General features: G+C 38.8%; 1 protein-coding gene across 3 annotated transcripts in view; it reads left to right on the top strand.

Moving 5' to 3' along the window:
- Positions 1-3925, top strand: part of MID1 (midline 1) — a 249591-nt gene extending 245666 nt beyond the window's left edge. For all 3 annotated transcript variants that reach the window (XM_062603614.1, XM_062603615.1, XM_062603616.1), the window contains exon 10: positions 629-3925. In XM_062603614.1, coding sequence (XP_062459598.1) covers positions 629-977 — 349 coding nt within the window. In that variant the 3' untranslated portion in view covers positions 978-3925. The remainder of the gene's footprint in view (positions 1-628) is intronic.
- The last annotated feature ends 13961 nt before the right edge of the window (positions 3926-17886 follow it).

Below are 17886 nucleotides of genomic sequence, written 5' to 3'. Positions count from 1 at the left end.
ACATCTTGCCATAAATTATGGTTTGCAGAGCAAATGTCTTCACCTACAATTGCTTCAGTTGGCCCAAAACCCAGTCTCAAAAATGCTCATTTGAATCTAAAAACCACACCAACATCTGGCAAAATGGTAAAAACGTTTTTTTTTAATGTGTCCTTTGATGTTTACTCCGCATTCCTTCTTCTGGGCTATATATTAAAGGAGCAAGGAGAGATCAGATTAACTGACAGATAGCAGTGTATTTTAAAATCAGTGAATTCCTCTGTATTCATCTGTTTGGAAGTGGAAATTTGAGGCCCAGTGATTTAAACCCTGAGTTGCTGAGTACTCAATAATCTTCCCTTTAAATACCAGAGGCAAGTGCTCAAAAAAATCGCCATAGTAGCTAAACTGTAAATAATACAAGGGACAATAAAGTTTCCCTGGCCACTCAGACCTGAAAGACAGATGGGGCGAAACTTTAATAGAGCTTGTGCAGATATTATGGTGAAACGTTACTTAATAAGAACTTAACCAGCAGAAGTAAGAGGCTGGGACATTTCAGTGAGTCCTCTGGGCTAACATTTTACTTCACCAAGAGACAAACATGGCAGGAGGCATATGTTTCCTTGGGTTGTTTTCTGTTTTTCAGGTATGCCATTGGTATTTCCTACAAGTCAGCACCAAAGCATGAGTGGATCGGGAAGAATTCTGCCTCCTGGGTGCTTTGCCGCTGCAATAACACATGGGTGGTGCGGCACAACAGCAAAGAAATCCCCATCGAACCTGCACCTCACCTCCGGCGGGTTGGGATTTTGCTGGACTATGACAATGGTTCCCTTGCTTTTTATGATGCTTTGAACTCCCTACACCTTTATACTTTTGACATTACGTTTGGGCAGCCAGTATGCCCCACATTTACTGTGTGGAACAAATGTTTGACCATTATAACTGGCTTGCCTATCCCTGACCACCTAGACTCCTCTGAGCAGCTTGCATGACTGCTAAAAGCCAAATGATAGGATGATGTATCTTCCCAGGGTGGCCAGACAGCTGCAGGAGCTTGCCTGGAGCTGACAGACCATGGTGGCCTCCCGCCGCCACTGCCAAATCAGGCCAGAACTGAAAAAGGAAGAATATCTCTTTACTGTGTACTTTGTATGGAAGGATAAGGAGTGGATTTAATCTTAGAACTTTCTTTTGAAGTTGGTTTTGTTTGGTTTGTTTTGTATTTAGTCTCTTACAGGAAGATTTATAAATTATTTATAAAAAAAAAAAAAAAAAAAAAGAGAGAGGCAAGGGAAAGCCTGGCTTGGACACCTGGAAAATGGCTTATTTGTTTTGCACATTGATGGTCCTATTGATTGAAGTTTCATCGGCCCTTTACATCCTTTTATTTTACAGTGGATAAAAGCAAGAAATTGGAAGGATTAAAACTGTGCAGTGGACAAGTCAGTATGCTGCAGGTTTTACTCACGTCAATATTCTCTCTCTCATTACCAGTCTTATTGAGTGCAAGATCTAAGTTTCTGATTTGCACATGGGAGTGTGCAGACCAAAAAGAAGAAGAACAACAGCAAAAAAAAGAAAACCAGTGAGGAAATGGAGCTAGACAGCACAGCGAAAGAATAATTTACTTCTGTTCACAGGGCAGTGCTCTCTCTGTTCCTATAAAACATGTGGAATATCTCCTAGAAATGTGAGTGGATAAATCATATCGTGATTTATTTCATTGATGGCAACATTCCCATCTACCAGTGGTTCATTTTCGTTTTTAGGAAACATTGTGGAATTGCTGAGGATGTGAAAGACTGATACCATCTCTGAGAATTAGCAACACTGGAGGAGAGCAGCCAATCCAAGGTCTGACTGTAGACTAATTTGATAAAGCACAGCATCATTTAAGGATTGATTGTAATAGAAGATGTCACAGTTCTGATGGTAGACATGTGAATGCTTATTGCTGATTTTACAAGGTTCAACATAGCAAGCCCAGCCAACAACTCGGAAGTGAGACATGCACCACTTTTCCATTGATTTTAAATTAAACACAAATGTTTCATTGTCGCACATTATGTAGTCTCTATAACAAAGCAAGGAAATCTGTTCTGCATGTGCTGTATGGAGAAACACTGCAGCTGGAGTTTGCTCACAGTTACCATTGTCCTGAGTTGTTTGAGAAAGCATGGGTCTCTTTGTGAATGAGGAGTAAAAAACAAGTTTTCAGCAGCAATAGGAATCTGCACGGGCAGGCCCTATATTCATCTCGGTGTTGGTGGAGAACTTCAATGAAGGCAATAGAAATTGTACCTACTTTATCTCAAAGATGAATCAGATGCTTTTTTTTTCTCTTCTACAGAATAGGAGCCCTTTGTAATTACTACAGTGCTTATGTATAAATTATCATTTTTTGATAATTTTTGGGAGATGCTTGAGGCATATGACAACTTCAAAAGAATGGTTTTCCTACAGTATTTTGTTGTTACTATGCAAGTGGTTAAAATTCTGCCAGTATAGAAAAAGGATAAATTGAATATCAGCTTTAAGAAAAGATTTGCTCAGTAATTTATAACCATGCTTTAGGTGTCTTTTACAAAGGATGCCTTAATGCACTTTGTTCACTAATGAGTCCAAGATAAAATGGTCCCAAGCCCAGCTTCAAATTTTTTAAATACTAATTCTCCAGGTACAAAGCTGTACTACAGTTTGCCTTATAATGATATGGAAAACTTAAGAGCAAGACAAAGAATACATAATGCCTATTTGTTGTTTTTTTTTCCTTTCTTTAATAGAAAATAAATGCCTAGCTGTGCTCCTTTATTTTCCCTTTACATGTCCTGATAATTGCTGAATTAAAGGGAGAAAAGTCTGGCATAAATTTGCTGGTACCGTGGCTTTCAGCTGGGGCAGCATCCCAGTGTTCACAGGTTGGAGCCACTGATCTTTCCTGAGTTGACATACTCATAAGGGAATTATGTGTACGTATAGCAAACTGCAGCGTTTATCATAGCATCTTCAGTAAGCAAGAAAGGTATATCCTCAAAATGAAAAATGAATAAATCCCCAAACATTATTTTTTATAATTGAGCACAATGTTACCGATACAATCTGATGTACATAGCCCAGATGATCTGGCCTGGGAATTTTGGGAGGTAGCTGTGGTGGCGTGAAATAATTATAATGAGTTGACAGGCGACAACTGATACAAAGCAGTGATAAAAAGATGCAGGCAGAAGGGAGTTTTAATCTAGGATTATTGCCAAATTTCTGCCTAAAAGGAAAGGGTGTATTACCAAAGTACATGTAGCAAGGCTGTATATGTTCTTTTTTTGCCAGAAATATTAAATCTAGAAACTGATTTCAGTAGTGGACAAACTGAAAACACTGATCAACATTTGGCCGTACAATGTTGGCAGAGACTGAGCAGGATGGAGGTAATACCATGAATTTGGAAAGATCCAAAATGATCTCACATATTTTCATTGTAAAGATAGACCGTGAGTCTAAAGACAGATCATGGTTTTAGCAAGAGGAAAAAGAGTGGTCTGTTATCTATAGGCCTTGTATCCTTTTCGTTTTACCACAGAATACTCATCTGGGGCTAAGCTACATTTCTCCAGTGGACTATTAAGCCAGTCAGTGCTCTTTGTGCATATATGTTTGTGTATATGTGTACACATATGTCTGGGTGCACACACACCAGTATACGCACAAATATAGTGTGTAATTTGTGGATATGATACATACATATATACACATACAAACTGACAGTAATTAGTCAGGTTTGGTTTTTTTGCTTGTTTCTTGAACAGTTTCACATTCTGTATGACTACAAGGAAACAAGTTTGCCATGAACGGTATTCTGGACATTTTTTTAACAAGCAAAACCTGTTTATTTTACTTGATTCAATGCCTGATTAATAAATAAAAACATCCGTTTGAAAATATAGCTTCTGTGGTCTGTGGCATTTTGCATGGTCCATAGTAATCAATCGAAATCTGGGGTAACAATTATCCTTGTGTAAAAAATAAAACATGGTACTGTAATGTAGTGTGCAGTCTGAGATGAGGAGTTTTCCCTCATTTTTAAAAGTTTCGTGAATAGGAATGAGGTAGCACTGTGTAATGCCATGTTTAACAGAAGCAGATTTTTGAGGAATAGTCTGCTGAGTTGCAAGCAATGAATGTAGTAGATAAACCCTGTGTTGGTATAATGATTGTTTTAAAGGTGTATTTAAAACCCAATCTGGGATTCAGCAGGATTAAAGCAGACTATAGCACAATCTCTTTAGAAGGCAGTAGTATGGGCTCAGAGTAGTCAAAGGTGAGGTAATGGAAAGGTAGGAAACTTTTTTCTCTGAGGCTAGATAAGATTTTCCATGTGTTAGGCTCCCATGTGTTAATGCACATTTAATGGAGAAAAAATCGTTCATGAATGGGCTGTATGTCATAAATCATTTAGTAGAGTGTCTCCAGCCCACTGTAGTTTCCCATGGTTTGTTTTCAGAGAGCAGCAGAGTTGCTGCATTTTTTGTTATGAGTTTATTGACTGTCTGGTTTGGGTATCCCATTTCTCAATTGCTCAGCAAAGAGACCCCCACTGAGTGGGTGCCAAGGGTAGCAAGCATAAATATCCCTCAGGTATGGATACACTTTGAAAAGCTGGAAATCTGCAAGCACAGGTGAAAGCACATGGATGTTCTTCATTACTAAACTGCTGTCACTAAACAGCAGTGTACATCACACACTTTAATCATGCATCTTAATTGCAAAGACTATTTTTTCCATGTTAGAAAACACAACAGGACACTATAGATGGTACAGATTAAAGTGTCAGAGCTTTAGCTATTTCATTTTGAGATAGCCAGATTTTATAGCACTATGAAGAGCTATTGGCTGTGGGAAATTTCATTAAACTATTTGACACAAGTAAGTATTTCTTTCTTAATTATTTTAATAAAGCTAGTCTGATAAAGCAGATTTCTAGTAGTTCCCGCATTCTGCTTTTGGTTACAGCAGCACAAATTCCATATAAGCCCATACACCAAAACAAAGTGAGAATTGCTAATGGGTCTTATGTGTATCAGCAAAACTGAAGCTATTTCTCTCAGCTGAAAACACGATCTTCAATTCTACTTTAGGAGTGTTGGACCCACATAGAAAGTACACTCTGGCCACCTCAATAACTGGCTAAGGCATGCCTGGCCTGCAGGTCATTTGTGGTGCAGCTTGATAAACGGTGATAAACAAAAAACATGCACATGTTGTTTATGTAGTGGTGTCCTGGCAATTTTCTTGTAACACCATCTCTAATGTCTTTTCACATGCTGATCTTTCTAGTAGCAGAAGTGTGTATTAATATATAAGTTCAGTATTTTACTGTGTTAATGGGTTGGTTGTCCATTTAGAAATTATCACAGTGTTCTGAAATTCAGCCTTAAGTTTTGTTTTCTCGACATGGAGGAAAGCCCTGGTTACTTCCAAGTGCTGATGGTGGGTGTTCTGGGTTATGCTGAGCTCTTTATTTTTATTGTGCTTTCTGAAGTGTAAAAAGCTCTCTTTACATTTTAAACTGTGATTTAGCCTTGATTTATGTGTTAAAAAAAAGGAGGGGGAGAGAGACTAAAGAGCAATGATGTTAAAAGTGCTTCAGTGTAGATGATACTCTTGATTTGGACTATGAAGCTTAAGCCATCTGTGTACATAAATCTGTGCCAGCATAGACTGATTTGTGGGAGTTGAGCAGTAGAGGTGCAAGCGTTTTCTTCTGAAGTAAGCTTTTGCATTAACTCCATTCTTGGAGAGGAATATTTTGGTTTTGGTTTTGTTTTTTTAATTGGTTTTCTTATTCAACTGGAGACCATGTTAGTGATAATATAATCTTCCATCACATTACTTATTATAGCAAGCTCTACCATATCACATGCCTCTGGCAAATCATTGAACACATCAGCTGCAACCATGACCTTTGTCAGCTCACCTCCAAGATGTGGACTGATGTTTAAGCCATTGACCAGTTATATAACTATAATCCCAGGTGGGATTCATCTTGCTTTGAGTAAGGAACTCCAGCACAAATGGTGTTTTCAGGTGAAGGTGAGAGGCTCATATACTTCACAAAGATGACAGAGGAAAGACATAGGCTTTAATATCGTCAGCACTGAGGCAGTCCTGGTTTAGAAGCATCACCATGTATTTGGAAGGCACAAAGTCTTTTACTACAGTGTGATCAACAGTTATTACTATTATGTAACCATTATTACTGCTACCCAAGAGAGGGACAGAGGTAGCAAAAGAGGAAGTTTTAGAGCAGTGATGAGAGAGTCATTCTGAGTGACAGGACAGTTGGAAACCTGCCAATGCTACCTGCCCGGGCACCATGCTGCAACTCTGCAAAGCAAGTCTGCACCTATTCTTCCTTTTGTTAGAGCTCAGCCCCTTTCCACATTCCCAAATGACAGGGAATAAAATATTGCAATTATATGTTTGAAATCCTAACCTGAATAAAAGCAGCAGGGCAGGGATGACAGCCGCAGGCCTTAATTCTTTATTCACCCAGATTTTTACATCTGTTAACTTCAAAGGAGATAGTCCTGATATACGCAGACATAGGTAGAAGCCCATGAAACTTCATTTTCTAAAGGGTCAAGTCCAAGTGAAGCAGGAGCCCCTATGCAAACATCTCAGCATTCCTACTAAATCATGTCTTTGTAGAAAGCACATCAGCTGCTAGCAAAACTGGGGTTTCTTATGAACTATTTCCCAAGGCCAGCCCAGGTGCATCTTAAAATGTATGGTTCTTCTAAAATGTATGGTTTAATAACATTCTTCTTGGGTGAATTGTTCAGGCAATGCTCGGCTATTTCCTCCAAGCAGGGTGGGAGCAACTCTCTTAGCAGGTGCTGTGTTACTTTTCCAAAAAGCATGAGAATGTCAGATACATAAGTCATGATACAATGCTGCAACATAAGGCTATTGTTCTTGGACTTCCATTTAAAAATGGACAGTAACTATAGCAGTGTAAAAGTCTACTTCCTCTAACTGTTTGCGCTAATTTGTATAATTATTTGAATGTACAGAGATGTTTCTTGTTAAGGAATATCACCTTATTTCTTTTTAATACCTATTTAATACATAGTAATTAGGAATATTACTGAAAATCCATGAATTCACAGAATAGCTTATATTGAAGCCTTTGAAAGACAGCAAATGGAGTCTTTGTATTTTGCATACGTTAGTCACTGAGCAGAGAAAAAAATGCTATAGCTGTTTAGATCACTGAAGCATTTAAAAAATGACAGCCAACTGCCTCAGAACAGGATGGGAAAGTTTTCATTAGCATTTTTTTATTTCTCCCTTATTTTCATTTTATATGGACAACAAACTATTCTACTTGAAGATATTTCTGTTATCCTTCCATTTCTTCACCTTTCTTTCTGCTTTCAGTCTCATTTTCAGATTTTAAGTATTAGAGTATCAAGAAGCGTGTGTTTTTAAAAGTTGGATTTATTTTTATTTCCTTGAAAATTACCTTTTCTCAGCTCACAGAAAAAGAAATGAGAAGTCAAAATACTACTGCAATATGGCAACTTGAAAGTCAAGAATATTTTTTTACTTGGAAGTTGAAGAAGGAATGCAGATAAGCTTGTCCGTCTGATACAATTACTGAATTATTTGGTTTCATTATTGTGGGCTTAATAGTATTGCTCTCTAATTCAATGTTATGAGATCTGCTTAAGGAGCACAAGCAGAGGAATAGTAGATTATTTTAGGATAATCCTGGATACCATTAATAACAGTATATATATATATTTAACATCATTAATGTCAGTTTGCTTTGTTGTTTCAGGTTTGTTTTTTTTTCATTTTTAAATATTGCATGTCCTCTCTAGCAGTGGTTCCCAGCCTAGAAGTATTTGTCTCTTTTGGAAAGCATGGGGTCTCATTCCTTATGGAATGGGAAAAAGTCCTCCTTATGGGAAGTGTGAATGTGGTGCTAGCACAGTGAGAACATCTCCCACTGTCAGGGACAATTTCTCTTATCATGTCTGTGTGGGTAGTAGTGATGGCCAAACTGAGGATGAAATAGGTTCATCCAGATTTGTGGCTGTGGGAAGAAGTGGAAGGCCTTTCTGGTGAATCACAACTAGTGATTACAACCAGTGGTAAACCCAACCTAGAATCAGAAATCAGCAAACGGAGATTTGTTTCTTAATACAGTCAGTAACATATCGTTTTAATTTCTTTAAGTGTCTGTGACCTCTCTCAATTTTTCCATTAGTTTACATCCACATGATCATTAAACCTGTGTTAATATCGGGGGGGGGGACGGGGGACGGGGGACAGACACGACTGTTAGGGGGTTGTCAAAATACTTGAAAACAAACATTGTTGACACAATGTCAATGGCTTACGGAAGAGGTGGAGGTGAGGAGCAGTGTAGGACCTAGAGAATAAATACAAGTGCAGATTGAGTTTGGAACAGCTTAATACTGCTCATAAATATAATTTCCATCCATCCTAGCTGAAATTATTCATATAGGTGAAGAAACACAACTGAATTCAACCCTGACATGTGCATGAATAACATTCAGTACAGATTAACGTAGGGCCTGAAACAATTGAAAGGCCTCTCTTCTGTAAAATTAATTGTTGATATTGTTTCTTTTCTAACAGTTGGGTCATAGCGTTCCCACATTGCATATATTTAGACAAACAGGAAGTATTATTAAGAAAGTGTCCCGAGTTATGCTGTAAATTCTTACAAATGCAAGACCGATTGAGGAAAATAGGATGAATCTTTGATGACATGCAAAAATGTTTATTCGCAATCGATAGCAAAAGCTATAACCAAACCATCCTTACTTATTAGAATCCAGATGCTGCTTTCCTGCTTCTCTCCATGGAGATGATGAAACAGGAACGCTTTGTCTTTCTGTTCTTATGAAGTCAGTGCTCCGTATTGGTGTTACTTGGAAATCTCTCAGGATGAATAAATTTAGTAGGAATAAGTGTAGAGCTCTCACCAGTCTTGGAGCCTGAATAAGTCATTAGCCAGTTTCAAGGCTGAGTTACCATGAAGTTATGAATGCTTTCATGTATTTTTAACTGTGCCAGAAGAAACATGTAGCATTAACAAAAAAGTGACAAATTTTAACTAGGTGTGGGAATAGACATCATTCTGTCCAGTTACAAAGCAGCTATTTGGTACAGGGGCAGGAAAATATGAGTTTGTATAAAGCACCTGCACTGGTGTCGATTCTCATGCGCACAGAATTGCTGTAGCCCTAGGTCCTGACAGTCTTTTATCTGTCTGTGGAATTCAAAAGCTCTGCAGATCATGCTGAGGGTTGGGTTGGTGCATGTTGGTACCACTTTCCTTAAAAGTGCTTCCACTGGCCCACATTTTCCTGCTTCCCTGAAAGCAGAAGTAAAGGCAAGCCAGCTCCCAAATTTCTTCAGCTCTACTTCCCTGGCCTTTCTCATGGGAGCAACAGCAAGGCCACAAGTGGTCCTTGACTCCACATCTTGTGTGGCAATAGAATTAGGCTACTAATCAGGCTCCTCTAGCTGGGGGATCTGACTTCACAGAGAGAGAGGTTAACCTAGCACCACTAGCAAGGCTTGGACATTTCTCAAGCAGCTTCATCAGCTTCTGCTATAGTCAGGAAATGCATGGGAATCTGCTGCAGGACACAGTGTGAAGATGACACATCCTCTAAAGGCATGTCCAAAAGGTTCAGAAAGAAAATTTTAAATGGCATTCATCCTCATGAGAAGGTTTGCATAAGAAGGCTGGGATACATCTTTCCGTGTTTCCATGAAGGCATGGAAAGCTGCCTCCTTATGGCTCAGGTTTTGTAGCATTTATGGACCGGCAAGCCTCTCAGTTAATTTTGAAGAGTGTTGTGTTTTTCTCCCCACTCTCTTAGAAGTCTGACAAATGGGAAGAAAAAGTTATCATATTCCACTGCATGAAGGCCCATATCACTGGTCTTCATTGTCAAAAGGAAGACAATGCAAAAAGAAGCAGCCAAACTTGTGTGTGTAAAATTGTTATTTGTTACAACTGACGTATCTGACATCTCTGACAGATGTTGTAATACTAACAGAAACAAAGTGGAAGATTTATCATGACTGGAACTCTGATAATGAAAAATAAAACTAGAAGTTGAAGACAGAAATAAAATAATTAGGGAATGCACCTAGGAAGGCAAAACCAGAAAGGATTGCTACCATGAAGAAATGAATCTGGTAGAAGCTCATCTGGAAGACTGCATATTCTGGTCTACCATTAAGAAAGGTAATATTCATTAACACAGGATCAGAAAAAGGATCATTATAAGGGAAAGCCAAAGGAGAGCCTAGGTTAGAAGGAGAGATGTATATGTGGTTTAGTTAGTCTGGCTATTGATGGCTGAATGGAGATAATGTTGTTGTGTCTGTAAATATATGATTAGGTGTAGCACCAGGAAAGAAGCATAACAGTTGTAAGTAAAAGTCAATACTGATACAAGAATAAATGTCAACCTGTTTAATGGACAGTTAGGTCTGTAGAAATAAAGACGGTTACTTCAGAGAGTGGAAAGAGTTAAAAAGGAGCCTGCTGTTTCTGAGACAAAGCTTTGTGGGTGAGATTAATCGTATTTCAATCTAAATGCACAAATATTAGTTGACTAGGCTAAACATATTTTCTATGCATCTTCTATAACAAATGGGAAGCAAATAGCATCTCCAGATATTTATCGCAGATACTCTAGCAACCTAATTTGTAGCAGGAAGGATCCCATTCCATGATCGGTCTTTCATCATTAGCCATATGAGGAGTCGCAAACAGCTGACATGTACTCAGTATCTGCCTTTTAGATACCTAAAGGCAGATCAAGAGACTACCACACTATGTATGTAGCATATGGGATGTCAACATTTTTATAGTGGTGATTATAGAGTAAATCCATTTCTTTGGATATAATACATAAATTTATAGACCGTTTCTGACTCAAAAACCTTGCTGTGCTGCAGCAAGCAGGCAATTTTTCTTTGGCCTCAGTGAAGTCTACATTGTGCTTCTTAAATATGAACAAGGCAAAATATTGTAAGTCAAAGTCATACTAAATGTAGATATCTCCTGTAACCAAAGACTGTTCTAGCCCCTTAGCCCTTGTTTTTATAAAGCAAGTAATTTATAATAATGCTTCAGTAATATGGTCATCCAAGCAAAATCAACAAATAAAAATGCATCTGTTTGACCACAGAACAAACCACCTTGGAGCTTATACATGCTTGTATGCAGTCTGTTGCACTGATGGTGTGCACAAGTATTTTAGACTCCAAACTGGGTTGCTTATCCAATGCTGCAGAATGCTGTGTATTAATAGTTGGTGTTGCTCTAGCATTATTCCTAAAATTTGTTTTAATAGATGTCACAATCAGATCTCCTCTGGCATTTCCGCAATTCAACATGTAACTGTAAGATTGTATCAAAGCTAGAATTGTTTGAAACCTGTTGACATGGCGGCATCATTCATTCCTCACGATAGTAAGCATGTATCAGTATGATAGACTGAATACAAGTATTAAACTCACAGTGCCTGTGCCAAGCAGATATTTTTATGGCATCAAGAGGTCCTCAGCATAGTTCTCTTCTAGTGGTAAAGTAGTCAATAATTTTAAGTAAAAAGGAATGTATAAGAGAGAGCTAAGAAGTGCTGGCTCTTTAACACTCAAGTCAAATGCTAAGGTCAAAAGTACTGCTTTTACTATGTAATTTATTTGCATGTTCTGCAAAGGAAACAGGGTTGGTTCTCTGAAGCATAACTGAGAGTCTTTTTGATATTCGTGGCAGATTGTTTTGGATGGCTACCATCCAGAAAATCATAATGGTGAGAAAAAAATACTCTGTGGACAGATGTAAATATCCCTTTTTCCAGGGCTTTATCTTAGACCCACCTCTTTACACGGTATAGGATACTTTCAGAGGTTTCTTTTTATCTGTTTCTAAACAGCATGAGTATTTATCTAATGATTCTGTGGTGAGGTGTGATTCATCCTTCAGGTTAATAGACTGCACAGATGAAAATACCCTCCACATGCAAAGTATTGTTAACTGCTTGTGTTTCATAAAAGGGAAGGAAATTACTCAGGCTGGAGAAATGTTATAGTAAAGTTTATCGGTGCTCTTCAGCTGACAGAAAAAGAATTGCTCAAATAAAAGGTGAGAGTTTCTGCAGGAAGCACTTTCTGATGGGAAAAGGATTAGAGGTCCAGGAAGAATAACTAAGGAAAACTGGCAGAAAATCACCCAAACTAGGCAAATATTTTGGAAATGGCTTGGCAAAGAGGGATTTAATAGGGTTCAAGTCACAGTAAAAATTAGAATATGGACAGGACTGACACAGTCTTCTGTGCTTTGGAGGGACCAATCTCAGGATTTCTATTCGCAGGGAGTATGGAATAACTTGTGAAACTGCACTAGCCTGTCTTGCTTAGCGGTCTCGAGAGTTGGAAGCAGCAGCAGGAAATAAAGGAACTGAAATACAAGTCAAGAAAGAAGGAACTAGGAACAGTTCCTTTTCTACTCATTATTAAAAAAATAGATTTGAAATATCCAACAGCAGGAAACAGCACAACATGAAAAACTTTTGTAAAACAACAGTCTTTCTTCTTATCTTTGTGATTTGTAATATCAATGGCTATTAAACTGGAGACAACTTTTAAACTGTAATTTATTTTCACTGGTTATGGGAACTTGCTTCATTACTTTTGTTAGTTTTCACTCCTTCATTTCTGCTGCCTAAATCAGTCGGCCAACGACAAAGAATTTATAAGCCATGGGCCCTCACAATATCATGGCAGGAACATTTTTCCAGCTGCAGGTGACCCTACCAAAGTTTTTGGTAAATGATGTAACTAAGCAGGTACTGTGTCCCTGTGAGGCCTGTAGGTTTGGGAGCTTAGTGGGTTGATCTGGCAAACGTAAGGCTGATTTGTCTTTTATACAGAATCAGGCACTGATTAAATGGTTAAAAGCGACGATGGATGGTTTTGTGCTGAATTGCTGGAACGGAATGTGTCTGAAGGGTGATGAGGACGTTTGATGCTGGGTGACGAAGAAGTTTTGCCAAGGTTGGTGAGGTCGTACTATCAACGATGTTAATGAAATGTAACTACAGTCACTGTAATCCTAAAGGATTTTGACAAAATCTCTGGAAAGTTACTGTTTTCTGAATGGTGTTAAAATATGGAATTTATGTAAGTATAAATGAATTGATGCTTAGTTATTGGAATAAGATATTGCAGATGTATTGTGGGATATACATAAATGAATGTGTAATCTAGATTATTTGAGTTATAAAACATGGTGCTTTAGCCATCTGTTGGTGATTTTCTTCTATCAGGCTAAGGAAACAGCAGATATGACAAGAATCAACTTATTAGTAAGTTTTGGATTGTATGAATGTGTCTTGCTTTTCTAATAAAGAATGTTAACTCTACCTCTTAATTTCTGCTGAAGTAAACCTGTCACTTTCAGTAACTATTTCAATTTGGTCAAAATCAGCAAAAGTAAGAGTGGCAGTTAAGACTTATCTGATCTCAATTTAGGATAATGGTCAACAGACTAGTAATTTGTTTATGAATCACTGTCTCAATAGGGAATTCCCACTGAAGGGAAATCACATGCTATATGCAGCTGGAGGCAGCTTCCCAGAAATTTATCCCAGTGATAGCCATGAGGAAAACGGTAAAAGCTCTAGTGAGGAAAAACTTGAGGTCAACACAAGTAGATTTGCCTGAGTTTTTTATGACCGAGGATAGAAGCCTTCGTGGCAAGGGGAAGGGAAGGGGAAGGGAAGGACTCCCAGCCTCACAACCTCACATGGAATCAAGGTGACTTCCTGAAACCAGGCCACTCTTCCCTGCTCACACAAGCTTTCTCCTTACATGATTTCACAGGAGGTGACACAGTTTTGGAGCAAAATCATATTGTCGTATAGAACTATTGAAGTCAAGGATAATAACAGCAAAGCTAAACTTGGAGAGGTGCACAAGTAAGGGAAAGAACAAAGAGGGTCTTTACTGGGATTAATAAACTGTGGTCAAGATGAGTAAAATGAAGTTCAGATTATTTTTTTCTCTCCCTCACAATCAACATAGTTTTGGGATTATTTCTGACTCACAAATTCCAGACAGTAATGTTAATTTCACTTTTAGCTGAAAGATGGCTTTTCATCACATTCCTGCAGCCTTGCCTTAGAAATACCCTATCCAAACTTGCTCAGAACTGCTTTGCTAGCTCATGCTAGAAGAATCACACCTATTAAGTCACCTTTTATTACTGAAAATGAAAATATATAAAGTATATGAGCCAACTACAATACAAGATTTTATAAACTCAACACTTCCTCCTGGCAGAAGCATGACATGCTACGTAGTTCATCATTCCTGGAATTAGCATGTTTTATAATCGTTTTAGTCAAGGGACACTCTCAGTGAATTCAGTGCGCCTGCAACTATTGCAGTCCTGTGATGGCATTCCATCAACTCTCTCAGGCAGGCTAGGCCATGTCCAAGTGCTGGGAATGCTGAATCCCAGTGTGAAGAGCACATCCTTGCCCTTCTCAGAGTAGGTGTGGAACCCCATTACGATGTTGTGTCATATCAGCACAGATAAAGAAGTTTAACTGCACACATGGGCCTACTGAATGAGCTTAACTGAAGCTAATTCTGACACCAAGAGCCATAAACATCCAAATACAGCAGGTAAGCAACATTTCACTCTCTGGGCTTGAAGACTGATACCACATCCCCTACAGGGGTTTTTTTTAATCTTTTTTTTTTTATTTTAAAAGTCTTAGGTGATTCTGGTTTTCCCCACAAATTATGTTTTTGGAGTTTTGACATGATTTGTATTGCTTCCTTATTGCTTCCAAAATTCCTATAATTGTGGATTATTTTCAATGGATCTACATTGCTGCTACTACAAAAGCAGGGCTGAAAATGCATACAAAATTTGGTGCAAAACTTCAGCAGCTGTTCAGAGCAAAAGAATAAAAACAATCATCTTTCAAGTCTTCAAACCCCGATATAGTGCTTGCCTTTCTCATGACACCATGGCAGTGTTGAATACCATACCATCACAGTCACTGCAATCCCTGTAGACTCTTCAGGAGAGCTACTTCCAGTCTGTCTTCACCTTGTCAGGACCATGTGTGTTTTTAATCCCACCTTGCCAGGATCATGTTTGTTTTCAGTCCTGTGCTGCAATGAATTTACAGTCTGGCTTTGTTTCAGCTGCAAATGTAATAAATATATCCTCTGTTCCATCTCTTTCGGGTGTCTGAGACCTAACCAAAAAGTGTTCAGCCTGAGACAGACCCTCTCTTCCTCTGAGGAAGTGCCACTGTTATGACAATGAACTTAATGATAGCTACTCTCTGAGCAGAGTTTTTCTAATGACTCTTAGACTTGTTTCTGATAGTTTCAGTCTGATAACATTTCCCTTGTTTGTTTCTAAGATTGTCAAGGGGGCAGTGCTAGAAGCTTCACTAAGTACTAACTCTGTGACAAGTACTGCCTCTCATCTCTTCCCAGATCTGCTTACCCTACTGTAGAAGGAAATAAGATTTGTCAGATATATTTGTTCTTGACAAATGCATGTTAACTGCTACTCATTTTAAAGCTATTTTCTTGGTACTTACCAATTTATTTTACATGAACCGGCACACAGAGAGCTGACAATGACAACTGTTATCCTAAAAAAAATTATGATTCTTTTTCAAAAACCAAGTGTTTTCTCGAGCTTTATATACAGTATAAAACAAAGAAACAAACCATTTAAGAGCAGATGAAAGAGGAAACAGATATTCTATGAGATACATAGCTCAAAATGAAGACATCTAAATGCCAACATGGAAGTGACTAGTGCCTAAGCGTAGGCGTCTAATGCCATTTGAGGAACTCCAGGACAAGGGAGATGGGGGCTAGCAGATGTGCCACAGGATCTGTAGGAGACATGACTTCACCAGAGCAGCAAGCAATGTACTCCAGACACATAAACCAGCCCATAGTTAACAACTGAGTCATTCCTTGGTTAAACTATATTAATTGACCTTAATTTTGTCATTTTAATTTGTAATGGAATCTCTGCTCATTCAGTTTTATGTTACTGCTGAAGTTTGACCCCCTGGTTTTGGTAGGTTCTCTTGGGTATACATCTTGAGAGTCAGCCTAAAAGAAAAAAAAAAAACAAAAAAAACAAAACACAACAAAAAAAACAGAAATTTCATTTTATTTATTTCCTGTCCTTTTAGAATACAGTTATTTTTACATACAATGGGAAGGAGGAGAAGAATCTTTTCCCTTTGCTATATCCTCCTCATAGCAGACTTATCAGTAGCTCTATTTAACTGCCTTTGTGAGAGTAATTACAGTGAGTCAGAAGCCATTCCCAGCACTGCTGGTTGCATTTGAATTACTGGTGCTCTCTCAAGTTTTGAAAAAATGCAGAAAGGAAAGAAAGGGGATTCACATACCCATCCGAGTTTAGAAAAGTCCTTAGTGGATACAACAAATCACTAGCCTAATCTAGGAAGAAAAGAAAACATGAAAAGACATCTCATACCATTGGGAGTCTTTGATAGCACTGTGTTGCACATGGAGAATCTTACAATGAGAATATGCATAAGGAAAAAGAAAGAGCTGTAGTTATTTTTACTTTCACAGAAGAATCTAACAGGCCCCTTCTCACACTTAAAGAAGTATAAACCAGAAGGCACAAATTCCTCCATCTACGTTGTGTGATTTATTAAAGGCCAGATCTTTATTAGCGCGACGGCTGGAGGTGCACAGAGGTTTGGTACGGCCTCACGCTGCTCTCCTCCACACGAGCTGCAGAGGGGGAGACTGATTTGTGTTCACTAGGGGACAGGGCGCTCCGCGTGAGCAAAGCGAAATACTCTTTGTGCACCCCGAACAGAAGCCACTTCCGCGCTCAGGATGCAGCTGCCAGACGTGGCTGCCTGGCTGGCTGTCCTGGCTGCTTACAGCCTGCAGAGCCCTGCGGGGGGACATCTTCTGCAGCACTACCGCCAGGGTGTCCGCCCCGGCCCGGGGCTCCTGCTCACCTCCATGCACTCTGACGGCTCTCACAGTTTGGGGCTTGCCTCCCACGTGCCGTGCACGTGTGGCGATCAAGACTAACGACGGCTGCACGTTGCCTTCAGCATTAGCAGGGAGACCATCTGTGCGGCAAGGGCCAATTACACCCGTAATTATGTTCTCTCTCAGGTATGTCCACTTTGGCGAATACCCAGCTGTTAAACTGACCATATACAAGTCAGTTGTGGTCTGGAAGCCGCAGATTTTTGCTAATGTTGGACTTTCCCAAGTTAACATACAATGTTAGGAGGCAAAGTGGAAGAAGTGAATTGCTTTGTTGCAACGTAATTCCCATGCTAGCTGAGCCATGTACTTTTCCAGCTGAGGCAGGCTTACAGATGACATTCCCAGAGCGTGGGTCTTCTCTAACTGTATGTGCACCCATGCTTCCATTAACATCTCATCCATCGACATAAGTGAAATACAAGCTAAGTCTTCACAAAATGGATTTGAAACAAAAACATTTTTAAGTGTCCTGGCAACAAGACATAACAACTTTTTTTCCAAATATGCTTCTTTTAAAAAAACCACAAATTTGTAGTCTCACATTTTTTCCAGAGTTATATCAGTGAATGGAATCCAACTTCCCATCTGCTATGGAGATGTCTTTTCTTGTGTCTTAACAGGAAAAAAAAAAAAAAAAAGAAAGAAAAAATACAGTTAGAAAGTTCAAATTATTATTTTTTCAGGATCAATTTTAATTTTAATTTAATATCAGAAACTGAAGAGGCATGTGTATGCTGTGATTCCTGA

This window comes from Pezoporus occidentalis, unplaced genomic scaffold, assembly GCF_034315485.1.
Source record: "Pezoporus occidentalis ecotype Australia unplaced genomic scaffold, CSIRO_AGI_Poc_V1 ctg81, whole genome shotgun sequence".
NCBI classification, from domain to species: domain Eukaryota; kingdom Metazoa; phylum Chordata; class Aves; order Psittaciformes; family Psittacidae; genus Pezoporus; species Pezoporus occidentalis.
Note: the sequence above shows the minus strand (reverse complement) of the source record. Positions and strands in the feature narration are given on the sequence as shown.